At 39.2% G+C, this 20,192-nt stretch overlaps 1 protein-coding gene across 1 annotated transcript; it reads right to left on the bottom strand.

Annotated features, from left to right (window-relative positions):
• Window positions 1-5,590: 5,590 nt before the first annotated feature.
• On the bottom strand, window positions 5,591-20,157 carry LOC117288819 (serine/arginine repetitive matrix protein 2-like). The gene is made up of 11 exons (XM_033769670.1): window positions 20,050-20,157; window positions 17,739-19,295; window positions 17,479-17,617; window positions 16,550-16,743; window positions 15,952-16,132; window positions 15,269-15,436; window positions 15,007-15,076; window positions 14,258-14,389; window positions 13,282-13,460; window positions 12,265-12,890; window positions 5,591-5,697 (listed from the first exon to the last, which is right to left on the bottom strand). Exons 1-11 carry the CDS (start codon window positions 20,123-20,125, stop codon window positions 5,591-5,593), a joined length of 3,429 nt encoding a protein of 1,142 aa, XP_033625561.1. The 5' UTR covers window positions 20,126-20,157.
• Window positions 20,158-20,192: the final 35 nt, after the last annotated feature.

Below are 20,192 nucleotides of genomic sequence, written 5' to 3'. Positions count from 1 at the left end.
ATATGAATATTGGCAGTGATGTTGACATGATTCTAATATAGTCTCATGCATGCAACGCCCATACCGCAAATATTGATATAACACAATTTGACATGTCACCTATAGTTCGGCAACACAGGATTAGGTAATAACTATTCAAAACAGGAACTGGTCAGTATCTGCTCCAATTGTACACAAATTACTAAGGGGAAAACGTGATACCGGCAATGTTTGTTCCCATCACATAATTGTGAATGCTTCACAACTTGGAGCCTTTATATGTTTGGTAATGAAATGCTTCACAACTTGGAGCCTTTATATGTTTGGTAATGAAATGCTTCACAACTTGGAGCCTTTATATGTTTGGTAATGAATCTGAAAATTAATGGCAATACAAATTGTTGTAAGAAGTTCAGCAGCTTTGGATAGTAAAACATGTTGAAAGTTTGTTTAAAGTACTGCTGTTATGTAAAAAGAAATCACTTCTCACCCCGAAATATTTTAATCTGAGAAGCGTTACTGACAGTAAGGTTTCCCAGATTGTGTATTTCAATTGCAGATTACTCTTCCTGTGTGGACATAACCGCTCCAGATTTTTAAATGAAATTTTCACAGGTTAGTTTTATGGTAACGTATACAATTCATTTTTAAAATCAACCAATATTTGTTTGTTCGAATCCCACCGAGTAATAAAAATGCCTCTCTTTTTTGTCCACAGAGCTCAGGATCGTTCTTAGTATACAGTGCTAACACACATCGGTGTATTATATGGGTATACAACCAAAACTAATCTAGTATTCTATAAAAACTGTCAGAACTCAGTATTTGTTGTCTTTGTAATCCCGAGTTCAAATGGCCCGTCCCTCTTTCAGTGTCCTTGACCCCGTTTAGCGCTCAATGATCGGAGTTATGTCCCTGACCTGAATTGTAGGTAAAGGGGGTTCGTCCCCCTTGGAGACCACTCGTCTCAAGGGGGTGGTACCGCCCCCCAACAGGAAACAGGGGGGGGGGCTGTATTCTTCAGAAGTCCGTTAATAAAAGTGCAGTGTTTATTTCTTTTTGGGGGGGGCGAAGGGGGCGAAATCATAGCAGCTACAGATGTGAGACATTTCGAGGTCGTCATTTGTCTTGCAGAATCTCGTTGTTATTTGGTCCTATGTTTTCTGTTCAATATGGGATTTGAGGCATTGCATGATGAGTTGTCAATGTGTTTGGTTTGTGCATCTGCATCATGGACACAGTGGTACCTATTGTTTTTTCTCCTTGAAAATATGGATGTAGTGTATCTTAATGGGGGAAATGCGTGCTTAGTTGTACAAGGAAGTCCTCTAAGTTCACAATTTTTTTTTTCAAGCTTTTTAAGACGCACAGTGAAATAGTGTCCAGTGTCCAGTGCCTTTTAGAGGTCCTCGTTTTACGACAAACTTGTCATTTTCAACAATTCTTTTCGTTTTGGTTTTTTTATGGCCTATTTGCAATGAACGTTTTTGTTTGTCTAGAACCATGGCCCAACTTCATAAAAGGTGTTTTGCAGAAAATACTCTGCGTACAGGAATTATGAAACTGTTTAAATGTCTTAAGAATTGTTTAGAAGAGTGAGAAAGATGTATGACAATCTTGGAAATAAGAGGAACCATTCAGTGATGTGACGCACCCTTGAGATGGGCTCGTATTTTGGCCGAGAGATAAATGACAATACAATGTGACTTCAGGACCCCCATGGGAGCCACCAGGCGATAAGCATGGCCCCTTGGGGTTCATGTGGTGAAGATGCAAGGTTGTAATGCCACGAGGGGTGCCCATGTGGTAATGGTTAGACGTCTGGACTTCAGATCTAGCAGTTACACGCAGCAACATTTTCTATAGTTAGTGAACTCCCTTATGATAATATTATGAGTTACGCAGAGACCTGTCTATGAGTTAACGGATCCATCATTGTGTTTCAAACCTGTTGAGACTTGATGTCCTGTTTTTAACCTGTCACTGTGTGTCTCCGTTTTGAGAATGTGGTGAACCAATTAATAGTCTCGTATTAAACTAACACCACTATGTTCACTCGTGGAGCTCTGTCATTGGCCTAGGAGCAGTGCGTTTGGAAACGTTCTGACCAATCAGGACCGGGTCTAGTCACCGTCTGGTTCTAGTCCAATGTACTCATCCGAGAGTCTATCACCCTATATTCTCTTTAAAGGCAGTGGACACTATTGGTAATTACTCAAAATAATTATTGGCATAAAACCTTTCTTGGTGACTAGTAATGGGGAAAGGTTGATGGTATAAAACATTGTGAGAAACGGCTCCCTCTGAAGTGCCATAATTTTCGAGAAAGAAGTAATTTTCCACGAATTTGATTTCGAGACCTCAGATTCAGAATTTGAGGTCTCGAAATCAACCATCTAAACGCACACAACTTCGTGTGATAAGGGTGTTTTTTTTCCTTCATTATTATCTCGCAACTTCGATGACAGATTGAGCTCAAATTTTCACAGGTTTGTTATTTTATGCATATGTTGAGGTACACCAACTGTGAAGGCTATCTTTGACAATTACCATTAGTGTCCACTGCCTTTAAAGTTTTGCTGTGCAATTTCCTTTTCGCAACCAAAATATTTTCCCAATTAAACAAAGTTTTGCTTTGTCATACGAAACTGAAAAATCTGCATCAATCTGACTTTACAAAGTTTGAAAAACTCACTGAACAAAACAAGCCTTTTCACTCAATTTAAGTTCTGAAATGTTTGGTATTTCTTGAAGTATTGACGATTTCCGGTCAATCTGTTATCTGTATTGGTCAATCTGTAATCACTTCTTACCAAGTGATAAACCATAAGGGAAACTGACTGTGATGTCGCAGGTTCAATGCCCGTTTAGTCACGTTTTCGTTGTTCACTCAATTATTGCATCTTCTTTACATGTAACATTGCCATCCTCAATCCTCACTCACCTTGTTTTTACATCCACCATATCCCTATTTTTCACACCGTCATACCACAAGTTCTGCAAAATCCAACCCCTTTATTGCAAGAGTTTGATGGCTTCATATTTTCGAAGAGAAAATATGTCGACAAAATGGACTAACCTCGTTAGGATTTTGCTTCGAATGGGATCAGGCATACCATTGTTTTACCCCCATGTTATGCAACATCCAACTCCTTTGTTTTGCAAAAACTTAATGGCTTCTTATCACAGCCGAAATATGGCGGCACAATTTGTATGATTTGTTTTGGGATCAAGCATTCTAGCATTGTATCTATACGAATTGTACCTTTTGTTTGGGGTTTAACACATTTTGTAAACAGTTAGCTACAATGGATGATTGTGATCATATACCCAGTTGGATTTGAATTACCATATTATTAAATAACTGTTCAAGCAAAAAATCAAATTAAAGGAAGCTTTTATTTCCCCTTTTTAACAACAGCTAAAATGAACAACAAGCCAAATTAAAGAAACTCAGTAAACATTAGTCATTTAGTAATTAAAATTTACATTTTAAACAATATAATTTGTACAAAATTAATACTTTGTTATAAAGGAATTTCTGAAAACTAGTTGATCAAAGCAAAGGGCTCACTCATTTTTAGCGACTGACCATAAATATTAGGTTTTTCTTTCTTTCTTTACAGTGTCATTTGAGGAGGGATCCTGACTCTAACAAAACGATGGTAAGTTGTCCAATCAACAAATGTTGAGAAAATTCTTTATCTTTATTAATCTTAATATTAAAATACGGAATAACATCAAAAAATCAAATCGTCTTCTTCTTTTTGGCAAAAACTGGCATCACCTTTCTTAACAATTGACTGCACCGAGGGGCAATTTTGAATAATCATTGACTTCCAAATTTTTATGAATTGCGATTTGGTTTCCCTTCATAAAATATGCATAGTGGCAATTGAAAACTCCTGAGATTGGAGAATTTTTACCTCAAACATCTGCTTCGCTTGGGCCATATCGTTTGTCTCCTGTGTAAATGGGTACATTAAACAATCAGTCAATAATTAAAAAACTCAATTTTGGTTGAGTAGGTCGGGCAAGACAATTTCTAAGTAGAAACAAAAGCCCTTTAAACATTGATTATTTTAAATGGCCCTGAAGTCTAATTATTCACTAATTTAATATGACTCCTTTTTTTAGCAATGTTTAGTTGTCCTTGACAGAGTATGAAAACAAAACACATTGAAATTAAATAAATAACAACAACAATAACAACAGGCATTTTAAACCTCCATTTAAATAGTACACTAAATCAAACCGTTTACAAAATGTTAAAATTAATTACAAGAAACTTAAAGGGAATGTACACATTTGGTAATCACTCTTAATTAATGGCAGTAAAACACTTTTGGTTAGTGAGCCTACATCAGCTTTTGATAGTTTAGATCATTCTTACATTTTCAAACAATTTATTTTTAATTTAAGATTAATTTCTTCTCAGACTTTAATTCACACAATCAATTACCTTTTGGCATTTCCTGTCCTGTCTTAAGGAAAATATGAAGATACATTTCTAATTCAGGTTGGTTTTTAAATACACAACAAATAAACGCTCTTGTGCAACAATAAAGCACGTTTTTAAGAAAGATATATTAGGTGATCTTGTCAAAACTTGAAAAATAGATTTCACATAATGAACGACCAGTCTTGTTCATCCATTTTTTCTCCCTAAATGTGATGTAGAAACACCTACACCACCCTCATCCTCTTTGTGACTAGCTTCTTTTTTCCTTAATAATTGCCTTGGTGCCCTTTCTTCTCAAAGATGTGCCATTTACTATAAGGTAAACATTGCTTCAGGGCCACTGAACTGCTGGCCTGAGGCCAGTGATTTTAACATCGGGCCAGTAAACTGAGGACCAAAACAAGTCCAGCTGTCTTGTGTTGTTCTCATACCTCACTGTGCAGAAATGATGTTCAAATATTGACTTTGTTTGTGTCTTGAATCTTCCTGTAAAGAGCACCAAACTAACCCAAATACAAATGAGATCAATCTTCTCTCTCTCAGTGATTGTTTAAATAACACTCGATACTTCCCCGATACCTGTGATATTACTCGGTAGGGACTCGAACCCACGACCCACCCGAGTAATATGCCTGTGATATTTGTTCACAGGATTTTGGAAATTACTGAGGATACAGTGTTAACACACATCGGTGTAAGGGGTAACAACCAAAGTTTATAATCTTTATCCCCGATGCAAATTTAACATATATTATATTGTAACAACTGTAGAAAGTTCTCTCTCCTTTCGATAATGTGGTCGCTAATGGGGTCCATAATGGGGTCGATTTCACCGAGAACTTAGGACTAGTCTTAGGAGATATTAACAATTCAAGGCAAATCCTAAGTTAAGACAAGTAACTCTTCCTAGCTCAAGGTAAGACTAGTCTTACCTCTTTGTGAAATCCACCCCTGGTCTTGAAAAATAAATTCTGGTCCTGCTAAAATGTTGAGCTACACGCCCTGCAGTACTGTGGTATTTTACTCCAAGGTCGAGCCTACTCTTACAGCATAAAGTACCAGACCTGGGCCCAATTTCATGGCTCATTACCGTAAGCACAGAATCAGCGCTTACGGAAGCAGGGAATTCTGTGCTTACGGCAAGCGTGCCTATCTGTTGTCTGTTGTGTCTGTTTTCTTTGTACTGTCTGTTTTCTCTGATTTGAAGAGCCTTTTGAATTGAGGTCGAATCTGAAGTGTTCTTGTGACAGCAGCTTCTGAAAAATGAAAATATGACATTTAAGAAAACACAATAACAATTATTGGTATAGCCCCCTGCTTATCTCCAGGATCTAATTTAAAACCTCGGTTAAAACAAATTTGTTCAATCAATGTTTTCACAATTAATTTCATTCTTTTCTTCCTTTTTCAACATGTTTCTTTCTCTCTTTAAAGAGCAAAGGACCTTTTGGTGGTATGCGCTATATAACAACTGTCTATGTTAATATTAACATTCAGTTCATACTACTTGAACTAACAAACCAAGATACTTTTAACATTGGAGTAGCACTGAGGCCAAGACAAGGGCAACAGTTGTCATGGCCTCTATGGTGTTTGTGGAATTCAATGAGAGAGTATTGTATAAATCTTGAAGGCAGAGTGAAGGATGACAGGCCTGCAAAGATTTGTAGCCTTTATTGAGATAATTTAATTTAGAAACAATTTCCCAGAGGTACCGTAGAGCTGTCTAAAATGAAATGGGATAGCCAAGATAATGACCCAGATCAATGGGTGTTGTTCTTGAATCTTTTTGTTTGAATTCTGTTAACCTGTGGCCCTGCTACATTCTCAGACACACTTCCATTGCATTCCTCTCTAAATTGACACATTCGTACATTTAGGTATGTTCTTGTTTTCGTAATAAGTGTTAACAGCACGCTTCCTGTGCGGGTGTTTTTTGGGGGTATATGGGAAGTGGAAATGGGAACAGCGCTTGTCACTAATGTTGTACTCAACGGGGAGATTTCCATTGATTTGTTAGAAAGTACAGCGAACCTTTGAATTGGGGAGGAGATGCGCCCTTCCCTGCCACGCCCCCCTCTAATACTGCTTGACAACATTCTCTGCTAAGCACAAACTGAGAGTGGCACAAGTCGCAAGTTGCAGTGTGAACTTTACGGAGTGTTTCCTGGAAACCTGTTTTTGCTAAGCAAGATTTTCCTGTGCTTAGCAGGTTGTTGTGCTTACATGCTTTATGACAGTGGGTTAGGTGACCAAAGGGGGACTTAACAGGCTCCTGTCATAACAGTTGGTAGGCCCCTAGTTGTTGACTGGTTCTGACAGGATTGCTGTGAATAAACACACTTGACAGCTCTGTCATTAAACAGTCAGTCATCTATCTGTACTGCCTCTGTATCAACAGGTTTAATAGATCTACAAACAAAACCCTCTTTGCAAGGTCAAAACATGTATGTTGCCTGAGGGAAGGGAAACATCACCCCCACCCCCTCCTCCTAGCCTCCCCCCCCCCCCCCCTTCGAAAAAAATATATCAACTGGGACAAATGTCATTAAGCCTGTGTAAGCAAAGAAAAGTTACCGGCCGTTCACAGCCAAAATTACATTAGTTTCAATGTGGTGACCGGTGCCCCTCTCAATTTTTGCTAAGCAAAGAAATTTGTCCAGCAGTATTTTCTGCCTAACAGCTTTATGTTTGGGCCCTGATCTATTGAAACATCTGTAGACAAAAATCCAGTCATCTATTGGGCCAAAAGTTAGTTAACCATTTCTCACTATCATGTTCTCATTTCAGAATAATGAAACAGTTTGGACACAATGTTTCCTGATACAAGAGTTTGACAACCAACAACCCCAAATATATCGCCATTTGCAAGGTTAGCACACAGGGTAAGTTTTACCACATAACTTTAACTTTAGGAACATTTTTACGATAAGTAAGCATAATACAGCACCTGGGTGCTAAGACCACAAGACGATCTTTTGGCTAACATCACAAGACGATCTCTTGTCTAATACCACAAGACGGTCTTTTGGCTAACACCACAAGGCGGTCGTTTGGCTAACACCACAAGACAGTCGTTTGTCTAATACCACAAGACGGTCTTTTGGCTAACACCACAAGACGGTCGTTTGTCTAATACCACAAGACGGTCTTTTGGCTAACACCACAAGACGGTCGTTTGGCTAACACCACAAGACGGTCTTTTGGCTAACACAACAAGACAGTCGTTTGTCTAATACCACAAGACGGTCTTTTGGCTAACACCACAAGCTGTCGTTTGGCTGACACCACAAGACGATCTTTTGGCTAACACCACAAGATGGTCTTTTGGCTAACACCACAAGACGGTCGTTTGGCTAACACCACAAGACGGTCTTTTGGCTAACACCACAAGACGGTCTTTTGGCTAACACCACAAGACGGTCGTTTGGCTAACACCACAAGACGGTCGTTTGGCTAAGACCACAAGATGGTCTTTTGGCTAACACCACAAGACAGTCTTTTGGCTAACACCACAAGACAGTCTTTTGGCTAACACCAAAAGACAGTATGTTGGCTAACATTATAAAAACCTACCTAACAAAAAGTCTTTAAATACAAATAAAAGTAAACAACTGAAGTAGACAATCTTTTGGCTAACACCATACAGTACACCACAAAACCACATCTCATATTAATAACTCGAAAGCAAATCCTGCCATAAATCTAGGCCTGGCTACAGAATTCTCTGGGTCTGCTAGTAACAGCTTCGGCCATATAAAATACAAAACACGGTTAGCACCCTGCTTTTTTGAAAAATGGGAGGAGGGCCCTTTTCTTTTTTTCCTTCACAACTTGGCCGGCCGGTCGACTTATTTTACAAACAACCGGCTTGGCTTTTTTTCAAAATTAATTCATCTTTGTCTTGGATCATTAAAACTTAATTTTTTTTCTTAAAAAAAAAGGGGGGGGGAAGTGAGTGAAAAAAGGAGGCACTCTATAAAAAAGGGAGCTTGGCAGGGAGACCAAACATGTTTTTGTTTTTAATTTGGCCTAACATTGTATCCACCTGCTGCATTGTGAATGGTAGTGGAGTTACCCCTGGGTTCGAACCCTGAATCCCCATGGGGTTATCAGTACAAGCCTAGCAGCTGTCAGCCCAGACCAAACCCTGACTGTAATGTAGTTAGGCTCCACAGCTTTTCTATTTTATAAGTAGATTTTTTTTTTTGGGGTCGATCTCAAACCTCACTCACTGATTGCTTGTATATTATTAAGTGTGTAGCTAAGGACAGGGATCAGTGTGGAGTGAATACTATTTCACTAATGCATACATATGTCAGTAACCCAGTCTCACCCTAGGTATTTTGGCTTCCTGGAGCGCACCAATGGGGGAGAGAAGTTTGTGGGTTACGAACAAAATGTGGTGGCCCCCTTAAAGGTATTAATACCACCCTGGCCTGTGATGTGTCCGATTTTATCACGTTTTTTTTTTTTTTGGGGGGGGGGATTATTTCAAAGTTTTTCAGGATTTAAACTGACCGTCAAGCGGGAATTACCTGTTTTATATCAGAACCCATAGTTTGAGATCTTTAGGGAGATCTGTAGGGAGACTGTTTTAGACACAGCACCCTTGGCAACTGGGATGGCGCAAGGGTGTTCGCTAAAGACCAGGGCTAGAACTTGGAGGGAAATTTCACAAAGACCAAAGGGGCTTGTTGCTCAAAATGTTTACTGGCACAGAATTGCTTTAACCAGACCAGACCAGTTTAACATGCATTTTTGTTTTTATTCGAGCAGGAACTATGGCATACGATCATTTGAATACGTCTTGTTTTTTTTAAAGATATTACACAGTGAGGTCCTACTGACCCACAGTGAGGTCCTACTGACCCACAGTGAGGTCCTACTGACCCACAGTGAGGTCCTACTGACCCACAGTGAGGTCCTACTGACCCACAGTGAGGGCCTACTGACCCACAGTGAGGTCCTACTGATGCAAATTTCCATCTATTAATTAGAGTATGGATGTCATATCAACTGTATAACAGTCGGTACTAAGCTTTCTCACAAAAATAAAAATAAAAAAACATAAGTTGTTTTTCCAGTCTTTTTCAAAGCTGTAGCTTACCTTTAATATCCTTACAGAAGAAAGGGCCAGTTTACTATGACAGATCAATAACCAAAAACATGATTTTGGGGTCAGAACGGTGTCCCCCTTTATAAGTTTAATCGTAAACATATCTCAATGTATGTCTGGATTTTAGAGTAAGTTACACCTTTTTGGGGAAGAAAAAAAAAACCTGGCAGACTATCTTGTTGTACTAAACAGTTTGGTGTACAGATTTATGTATCCTACCTGTACGACCCGCTCTTTGAGCTAGCTGCATAAATATTGAGGTATACAAACGCCTTATGATGTAGCTAAAAATAATTGTTAAAACTCGTAGACCAGCCTGTTAATTAACATACTGGTTATAAACGGTGGTTTATTTAGTCATCTTAGCTCAATGTGAACAAAAATAGTAAAGAAAACTTGGCTCTACTGTGTAGCCTGGCAGTGGCTGGCCAGTCAAACTTTTTAGGTATCCTGGCTGGGCAGTCAAACTTGGCTCTTGGGTAGCCTCGTTGGCTGTTAAACTTGGCTCTTGGGTAGCCTCGTTGGCTTGTTAAACTTGTCTCTTAGATAGCCCAGCTGGTTTATCAAACAAGCAACCTACCTCTTTTAACAATATGATTTAATGTATGATTTTCAAGGTACAAATATGCCATTTTGTATTTGCAAGAGAACAAAAGTCACAACAAACTTTGTATCGTTTTTAACTTCTACAACACTATTCTCTTTATCATATTCATAAGAAGAGAAAATCGGCTGTTCAGCTAAAATGTTGCATGGCTGAATTGAAAGGTAATGTCATCTCATTGACTTGTCAAGATGCAGGCTAGTCAAATTCATGGCTGACTAACCAAGAAGGTTAGTCAAACAAAGTTAGAGCATGGCCTGGTTTATTGAAAAAATTTAATTGTTGTTTCCAATCTTTTGTATCTTTCAGATTGCACAGATCTGGTTAACAAAACCGTAGAATCAAAACCTCAGACGTACGTTTCCTGTTCCGAGTCTAAGGTAAGCCAAATCAGTCCTTTTTATTTAGGAATTCAGCTTTTAAATAAAAAAACCCAAATCAAGAACAGTTGAGGTTGTAATTAGTTTTTTTAAAATATGTTTCTGATTTGGTGTCTTTATAACATATTCACTCCCCCATTGGAAAACATTAAAACTTAAAAAAGGTATAAATGTTAACAGCATACACAAAAGTTAACCACAGTGGACCAGATGAAATGGGTGTGGTGCACATTTGTGTTCTGTCAACAAGCAGGCAGTTAATATACTTCTTGTCCTTGGTCTACCCCGAAAACAAGTGCGAGGAAAAACAAGGTCAGAAAAACATTTTTGTAATAAAGAACAGTGGCAGGATTGCACCGCATGCCCCACACCACAGCACCCTGCAATTTGGCAAGCCTTGTAGGGGGGGGGGGTGTTTGCAAGGATTAATTTAGTTGTGAGTTTTGTTTTTTATTTATTGTGGTTGATTGTTTTTGATTGTTTTCAATGGATAGAGAACATCTGAATCTTGATTTTATTAATTTTCTATGATCGGAGAATTTGTCAGTGGAAATGTCATGTTTTTCCCCAAAATGTTGTCAGACAATAAGTGTGTGTTGATGTTGTTTTTGTTATTGCTTTGTTGTTTACAAAGTTTTTACAACCATACCCCCAAAAAGAAAATTAAGGTAAGAAAATTCAGTCCATTTTATTAAAGTACCCAGCTTTGATAAATAAAAAAAAGAATCAACACAACTGTTGAGGTGTTAACCAACTTTCTTAATGTGAAAATAAGGCTAAATGTAGCTACCAAGAAAGTCTGAATTATCTCATCCCTGTTGAAATCACAAACATAGCTTCAAGGATTGATACCATTTGGGGATTCAATTTCAGTTGTAGATTGACGAGTGATTTTTATGTCTAAAATTTGTCCAAAGGTGATGGATAATTGGACCTACTGTGACTCCAGAGGGAATAACTCAGCACTAATAATTGTCATGTCTGTGATGAATGGAAACTGGTGAATAATTTATATACAATGCTGGTTGCAAATAAATTCAACATCTTCCCAAGTAGACTTTTGGTTACTTTGTAAGCGTATTTCAACAAATGTCTTTCTACATAACTAATATAAAAATTAGTTTCAAGGTCTCTCATGTCTCAATGTGTAGTCGGAAAAGTTTCACTTCAATGCTTGCCCAATACTTTAAGCACAGTGTTACTACTTAGAGTGCATTGCTGCAGTGAATGTAACTAAACTTAATCATTGCATCATTTTGAATATTTAAGCCATCAAAACCAACTTGCTCTACAATAAAAACATCCCTTAAAGGGAAGGTACACGTTTGGTAACTGTCAAAGACAAGTCTTCTCATTTGGTGTATTTCAACATATGCATAAAATAACAAGCCTGTGAAAATTTGAGCTCAATCGGTCGTCCAAGTTGCGAGAAAATGATGAGAGAAAAAACACCCTTGTTGGACGAATTTGTGTGCTTTCAGATAGGAAAAAAAGACTTCTGGCTAGAAGTCTTTTATTATTTTAGTGAGAAATTACCTCTTTCTCAAAATCTACGTTACTTCAGAGGGAGTCGTTTCCCACAATGTTTTATACTATCAGCAGCTCTCCAATGGTCGTCACCAAGTTAGTTTTTAAGTTAATATTTGTTCTGAGTAATTACCAAACGTCTACCTTCCCTTTAAACCGCTAATGGATGTTGAATCTTAAGCAGGATGCTCACCTTGTTGTGCAGTATTGGTGGACTCTTCCATTGGACTGAAGGGGGAACCAGGATACAGCTCAATGAATGAAGGCAATTCCTCACTACCCTCTCCAGCCGCCGACAGTGAGGGTGGTGTTACGTTGAGGTCGATGAAAGAAGAATCTTCATCTTTGGGCAAAGAGGGAGCTGTTTCAACCAGATGGTGATGGTCAGCAGATGCCTTTGGTACGACTGATGCCAAACCTTTTGAGGATTTGGAGCTTTCACCTCCACAGGGCAGTGTATCACTTCGTAGCTTTCTGGATGTTGATTGGATCATACCATTTTCCTGAGGGGGCAGAGATGTGTTACTCTTTGTCCGAAGGCGAGGGATAATCGCAGGCTCCCTGTCACTAACTGCTGTCTTGGCTACTGAGGGCGCTATACTTTTGTTTCTATCGGCATTCAACAACTTGACAAATGAAGGAATGATACTGGCTCCCTCACCACTACTTGTTATTTGTTGACGCTCACTAGTGTTTCGCTGGAAACTGTTTCCTTTCTCACTTGTATCAGGCGTTGAGGGCGCTGTCTTGTTTGATGGCGTATCGGAGGATAGTTTTATAAAAGAAGTTTCTCTCTTTTTGTGTTTTGCTGTAGGAGTTCTGTTTTAGTGTGAAAAAAAAGGATAAAAGTAGCTAATAGAAAACAAGTTGACAGGAAATTTCAAACTATTTTTCAAACTAGAATCATTTGCCAATAGTCTGGCCAATTTAGGTATTGAGAATTGGAGCTAACAATACACTTGTGTAGATACAGGGGACAATACAAAAATGGCTGCTGTTTGATCTTTTTCAGAGCTGACTAACAGTAAATTTTTCAAGTCAAAACAAATGTTTGCACCAAAAGTAAAAAAAATCCACTTTAGAGAAACACAAATAAAATCAAACAGAAGGTTTCCGGCCAAAATGTTAACTGCTTCCCTGCTGAGTTGCGCTAAGTGGATGAATTTTTTGTAAGCAAGTTTTGGGGTAGCACCTTTTCCTGATGGCTTACCTGTCAGAGGTTCTTACTTTCTCCGTCTCAGAATCCTGTGTGGAACTTTTTCTCGTCTTGGTTTTGACGTTGTTGCTTTTGGTTGGATCCCTCTTGTGCAAGAGCGGACACTTTGCACCGTTTGCACACTTTCCTGTCAGTGTGAAGTCAGGACACCTCACAATATGTTTCTTCTTACACTTTAGAAAAACACAAGAAAAAGTTTAGTATGGGGATGTTGACAACATTTATGAAACTGCAAGTAAAATTTTTTGAATTTATTACATGATGAAAGTGCTGTAGAACTTGTACTTGGTACTCAAAGTCAAGTGCTGTTTTGAAGAAACTTATTCTTATACTTAGTTAGCAAAGTATTCATACCCAAAGTCTGTACTCGATACTCAACTTATACTTATACTCGGTTAGCAAAGTATTCATACCCAAAGTCTGTACTCGATACTCAACTTATACTTATACTCGGTTAGCAAAGTATTCATACCCAAAGTCTGTACTCGCTACTCAACTTATACTTATACTCGGTTAGCAAAGTATTCATACCCAAAGTCTGTACTCGTTACTCAACTTATACTTATACTCGGTTAGCAAAGTATTCATACCCAAAGTCTGTACTCGCTACTCAACTTATACTTATACTTGGTTAGCAAAGTATTCATACCCAAAGTCTGAAACTTATTCTTATACTCGGTTAGCAAAGTATTCATACCCAAAGTCTGTACTCGCTACTCAACTTATTAAGTACTCCGACTCACACTCCAAACTTGATACTCTCAACTAAAAATGTAAAAATACCATTATTCCTTTTATGTGTTAATTTGTTTGATATTGCTGGCCCGAAGGCCTTTTCTTCATGGTAAAGGGCACCCTATATAAGGAAATTGTAAATTTCTACAGGGGCATTTCAAGGGCACAAAGACAATGACCAGTGGGCATGGAGGCAACCGCCTTTGCAACCCAAACTTTTGAGACTAAATATTACCTTTTCTCCCAGTGGGCAGTAACCTTTGATGAAGTCTGGGCAAGGTGTTGCTTTATTGCTGACCTTGACGTGCGAGTAAGGGCAGTCGTCACGGTTACACACACCACGCAGAAAGTAGGAACACACCGGCATCTAATTGAATATGATCATACTATTTTAATTTAACAAAAGAACATTTATGAGAAATCGCCTAACATAACAAGGCCAGATGGGCACTTAACAGAGGGCTACACTTAACTGATTTGGGCTGACAACCCAAGTCAACTTTGACCAGGGGCACATACTCCCAGGCTGAAACAGGGTTACCCTTCTAAACAGTCAAGTTTGTAAGGATTTCAACCAATGACCTCTAGTATAATGTCCTAGCGCTCTACCAACTTAGCCATCTAGCCCAATGCTGGCGCTCTACCAACTTAGCCATCTAGCCCAATGCTGGCGCTCTACCAACTTAGCCATCTAGCCCAATGCTGGCAGTCTCCCTGTTTTGCCAATATCGTCGTTCGGCGCTGCCAGTCAAAAGCCATGTAACTGTCAACTACCATGTAGCCAGGGATCACACCCATGTTTACAACACAACCTGGGAAGCGGAAGTTTATGCATAAAATAGAAAAAAGGGTAACAATCTTAGGCAGGTTTACCCACGTACAACTAACTTAAGAACTTAAGTAGTTGTTGATTCATTCTTCCAATCGTCCAATCAATTTTGAATTTTGTAATTCTAAGTTATTCTTTTGTTTTTGTAAGCTTACCTTTTCTTTTGAGACTTTGTGTGAGAAAAGACATGACCCGTCCGTTTTGGGACACGTTCCTCGTAGAAATCTGTCAAGATTTAAACAAAATAATTTTGACTCTTCTTTGAAGGTTATTATTTATCAAGTGTGATTTTAAATAATGTTTAAAAAAAGTAAGATGATATTTCTTTAGCACACCGTGTAAAGCTTTCGAGCGACCTTTAAAACATCTCCAGAAAGATAATTTTTGTCTCTTAAAATGAAAGTTCAACTTTTTTACCTTGTACACACAGCAACTTTCTCCGGGTCATGTATATATGGACAATCATTTCCTCTCTTACAACGCCCATACAGGTTGTAGAACATACAGTATTGCTTAGTGTTAGACTGCTTCTTACTACGGTGTTTGGCCGCTAGGCTAATGTTGATGCTACGTTGTAAAACATGGCTGAAGGTAAAGGCAAAGTACAAGATTGTTAAATTTAGAAAATATAAATAGCTATTGCAAACTGCTTACCAACCAAAAGGACCTATGGTATATACCATAAAAAATTAGTTAATGGCCCGCCATTTCAACCCTAGCAAAGTCTTCCTTCGAGAAGACTCTGCTATCTGCTAGGGTCGAAACGTCAGGCAATTAACTAATTTATTTTTATTGTTAAATTACCAACATTTCTTTTATCAGTTTCAAATCTGAAACCTTACTGAATATGAAGGGAAATATTTCACACTGTCGAAGTTGAGGAAATAGCATTCATAGACCTTCACAACCACTGTTGCTTATCTTTGATTGCTGCAACCCAAATTAGCCTAATGTGAATATACATAACATCCCTGACAAAAACATGAACTGTTTTTTAGCTGTTTTCATAGCTGTGACAACGTAATTATCAAATTTGATGACATTTTTACAGATTGTTAGGATAGTGTCCTGATAGATAACCAGAGAAGGGATTCACCAACCTTGCAACTTTTCTTGTAACCGAGGGTGTGGCAGATTTCAGTACCAGTCTACGTACATTGGAGGGGGACACTTGGGAGGCATTAGATGGGAGTCGATACAGTGCTTTACTGAACCGATTAATGCGCAGTTTGAACTGTGCTCCTCGTAGGTTGACCATTGAGCCTGATGACATCTTCTCTCCTAAGTGACGGCAAAAGAAAATTGTGAGAGTTAAATACATAGTGAGTTACTGGTGTACTTTTTCTTAAACTTTTTTCTGTGTAATTTCTTATGGTATTTTTCACTGTTATGCGCCTTCGAACAGGCTGAGCCTGGAGAGAGCGCACTTTAAACTCAATAAATTATTATTATTACTGAGCAACATGATTCATACATGATATTGTGGACAAATTATCAGCTCAGCTAAGACAGAATTCAGGCGTTATGCTTAAGTTTGTTGTAAAGTTAGCCTGTGATATGTATTGTGCATTCACCACATGAAACCATATTGCAGGCAGGCAAGCAAAGTTTATCTATCATTCAATGTACCACAGTGGACAATATGAAATGGTCAACAGTGGGAGGGTTAGGATCTGTTTCACTAGGGTTATTAGTCACCTGCGACTCTGCGGATGAGTTTGGTCTTGGTAATTTTCACCGTGACAAGCCTCTTAACCGTGGGGAGTTTCCGCAGTGGTGTTACCAATGATGCGCTGGAGAATGCAGGTCGAAGGACACTCCTATGACCTTTGACCAGTCTGTACCTTGACCTCAGCAAGACGGGTGTGTCATTAAGAACAGTCAATCTTCTCCTATAAAGTGAAAACATCAAGCTTTGTTATCGAGCAAGTAAACTCAATTTAGTTTCAATATTAAAGGGTAAAATATAACTTGTAACCCGACAATGTTATGATCAAATGAACCAACATTGTATACAAGTGATTGGTAAACAGACCATGGCACAAGAATAGCAACAGCACATGACGGCACAAGACAGAGGACGACACAAGACGGCACGAGGCAGGGGATGGCACAGCATGACAGCATGAGCCAGGCAATGGCAACACAAGATGGTACAAAACAGGCTAACACACAACGAAGTGCACGAGACAAGCACAGCACAATAAGACGGTATGAAACCAAGAAGGGCAAAAGACAAAAACGAGAAAAGCTGAGGCAAAGTTGGCGCACGACAGGCCACGACAAAAAACCAAGACAACTAAACACCATTTTGTCATCTTTGAAATGTGATACTCATCATGGTATATTTCATCACAGGAAATACCCAGAAGATAAGATTACGTTCAGGACAACATGTCATTCTAATCAGCTCAATGTGACAAAATGTAGGCTTGAGGGAAAACTTTTCAGGAAGTTGGAAATTACATTTTTCATCGTTTCATTTGGAAATAGGAACCTGACATACACTTCTGACATTATCAGTTCTTTCCAGAACCATCGTAACTCAGACATGGATCATTCTGCAGTGTTACTGCAAACCTTACAAGATTGTTCCCCACCAGTTTCTACATTTAAGGACTTCTTACTTCTCCATGAAGGAAAGCGGCTTCTTCAGTGTATTCTGTGCCAGAGAGGTCTTCATCAGTGCATACTTTGAGCGGAAGCCTTCTCCCGGAGAATGTTTCTTTGGTGATGGACGCGTGAAGTTGTGCCTTGAAGATCTTCCTGTGTTTGAAGAAAAAATGATAGATTGTGGCAAATAACATAAACATGAACCTGTAGAATGAATTGATGAAGATGGTTCAAAAACAAAACTGACGTTTGAAAGGAAGTGAAATGTGTTTACCTTTCCCTCGATATCTTGGGCTATATGATGATCCCCATACTTGTTTTGTTCTTGGACTATAACCTGGTGCACTTTGACCTCTGTAGACTCCAGCTCCTCTTGCATACCCACGACCTCTTGATCCATGACCTCTAAAGGTCACAAACCCATGACCTCTTCTAGTTTGAAGGCTATGATTTCTACTCGAAAGATAGTTCTGACCTCTGCCCCGAATATATACATGACTACTTTTGCTTGTAACCCGACTGTTGCTCGAGCTGCGATGAACTGGAGAAGTGTCATGCCTTTTGTCTGTAGAATAATGCTTTTGTACGCTGCCCGAGGAAGAAGTATTTGATCTGCTACTTGATGGTCTGGCTGTCAGTTTGTATTTAGATGTACTGTATGGAGAACTATGTGTGTGATGATCCCCACTGTGTCTGCGTTTACGATGGGCTGATGATTCCGAGGTACTACGAGAATCGTAATGATACTTGGAACGATTGGCATCTCGGCTTGAACTTCGACTGCCAGTAGAGGTCCGGGAAGAATCTCGGCTTCCTGAAGATTGTGATTTCTCATACTTGAAGGGTGATTTTTTGACACCACTGGACGGAAGCTTACGGGATTCATCTTGGGAATGTTTTGTGTGAGACGGTTGTCGCCACGAGTACTTGCTGGATTTCCTGTCTGAGCCGGAGCTAGGGAGAGACGAGGTTGACTGTACACGACTGGAATCCTTACTAAGCTGTTTTGATGTAGAGGCCGAGGGTGAGATCACCTTCCTAGACGATAACTTTACTCTTGATGGGTCGTTGGGCAGTGTAGAGCTGGAATGAAGAACATGCTTTCGCTGTTCCTGCATGATCGGCAAGTTGGGACGGACCAGGTACTTCTCTTCAACCTTTTTAACCTGATTGTTCAAGAGCAGTTTGGATTTCTTGCTCAAATCGCGGCTGTAGCTAGTTACAACCTGAGAACGGTGAGATGATTTAGATGTATGCTGCTGGCTTGTGTTCCTATCTCTCTTTGTAGAATGTCTCGCTGGTTCCAACAAAAAGGAAGAGCTATGGCTACCGGCAACATTCAGGAGTTGTGTAGTGTTTGCAGACCGATGATGACTTTTCCAGACATGACTCCCTCGACTTGACTTGATAGGTTGTCCCGATGGAAGGAGGGAACTGACAGGTTGGAATGAAAACGAGGACTTGCTGCTACCAGCCACATTAAGGAATTGTCCAGTGTTCGTGGTTGGGTGAGCACTCGTCCAACTCTTTCCACCGATAGGTTGTCCTGATGGAATAAGGGAACTAACAATTTGAGCTGTAGCAAAAACAGGTTTGATATTATGCTCCAAACCCGATGTGGCATACCTAGCCTCTATTTCTTGCAGCCTACTTGCATAGCTAGGACTAGGTTGTAAGGGTGTCCGAGCTGAAAAACCCTTGGGCTCTGTCACCAAGTTAGAACTTCTTCCTGGAAGGACAACTCTGCGACTGCTTGCCCTCGATGAGGATCTATTGCTGTCGTCATAACTTGAAGACTTTGCCTTTGAATTTGGTTTACGATTGAGAGTATCTGTCAAAAGAAAATTTTTACAAGAATAAAAGTACCATTTGAAACAAAATTATGATTCAAACAAAGCCCTAGACCCAGTAACTGGGGCACTAGATTCCTTTTTTTCGAAATTTTGACATTATCGGTCATGATGACCGATAAAAAGGAATCTAGCGCCAACATTTTGAAAAGGGGAATCTAGCTCCCCAGTTACTGGGTCTAGGTTTTTATAACTGGTGCAATTTTTCAGGAAGTAAACTGTTCCCAGAACGATGTCATTTTCACATTCATCTTAAGGGTAGGCACAACAAAGTGTAACTTCATGGTTTTTCTTTTTCTCAAGTGAGGTGCACAACTCCAATAAATTTTCAACTTTTAATCATTTATGAATGACTTTATTTTCTTTGATTTTTTGTCTTTGAAGAATCAGTAATAATATTGTGGCAATTCAAAAAGTATTCTGTTTTAAAATGTAGAAATTGCTGTTCTTTCTTGAACCCTGGTCCAGCTTTCCATAGAATGATCAAGCTGGATATTTTCAAATATCATTCGGGAACAAATAATTACATGTCGACTCATGGAGAGCTAAAAATACCAATTGCAAATTACCCATGTATGATGGTCCATCCATCCCAATCCAACTTGCGTACAGATCTTGGGGGGTTTCCCTTGTCCGGAAACTGGGCAGGTGTACAAATTCTAAGATTTCACCCGAAAGGAGAACAATTTCCCTACAAACATTTGAAAATAATAAAGTTTGGGTTCTTATGCTTACCAGTTAACTGTTCGATCTCCCTTTGTAACTTCGAGAGCCGCGAAAGCGTGGCTTCCCTGTCGCTGAAAGCAGACATCGTTTCTAAAAAATGATGTTCGTGTTGTCAATGGACAGCGCCACCAACGACCGAGATTGCCAGCTTT

The sequence above is a fragment of the Asterias rubens genome, chromosome 4 (genome assembly GCF_902459465.1).
Source record: "Asterias rubens chromosome 4, eAstRub1.3, whole genome shotgun sequence".
Taxonomy (NCBI): Eukaryota; Metazoa; Echinodermata; class Asteroidea; order Forcipulatida; family Asteriidae; genus Asterias; species Asterias rubens.
Note: the sequence above shows the minus strand (reverse complement) of the source record. Positions and strands in the feature narration are given on the sequence as shown.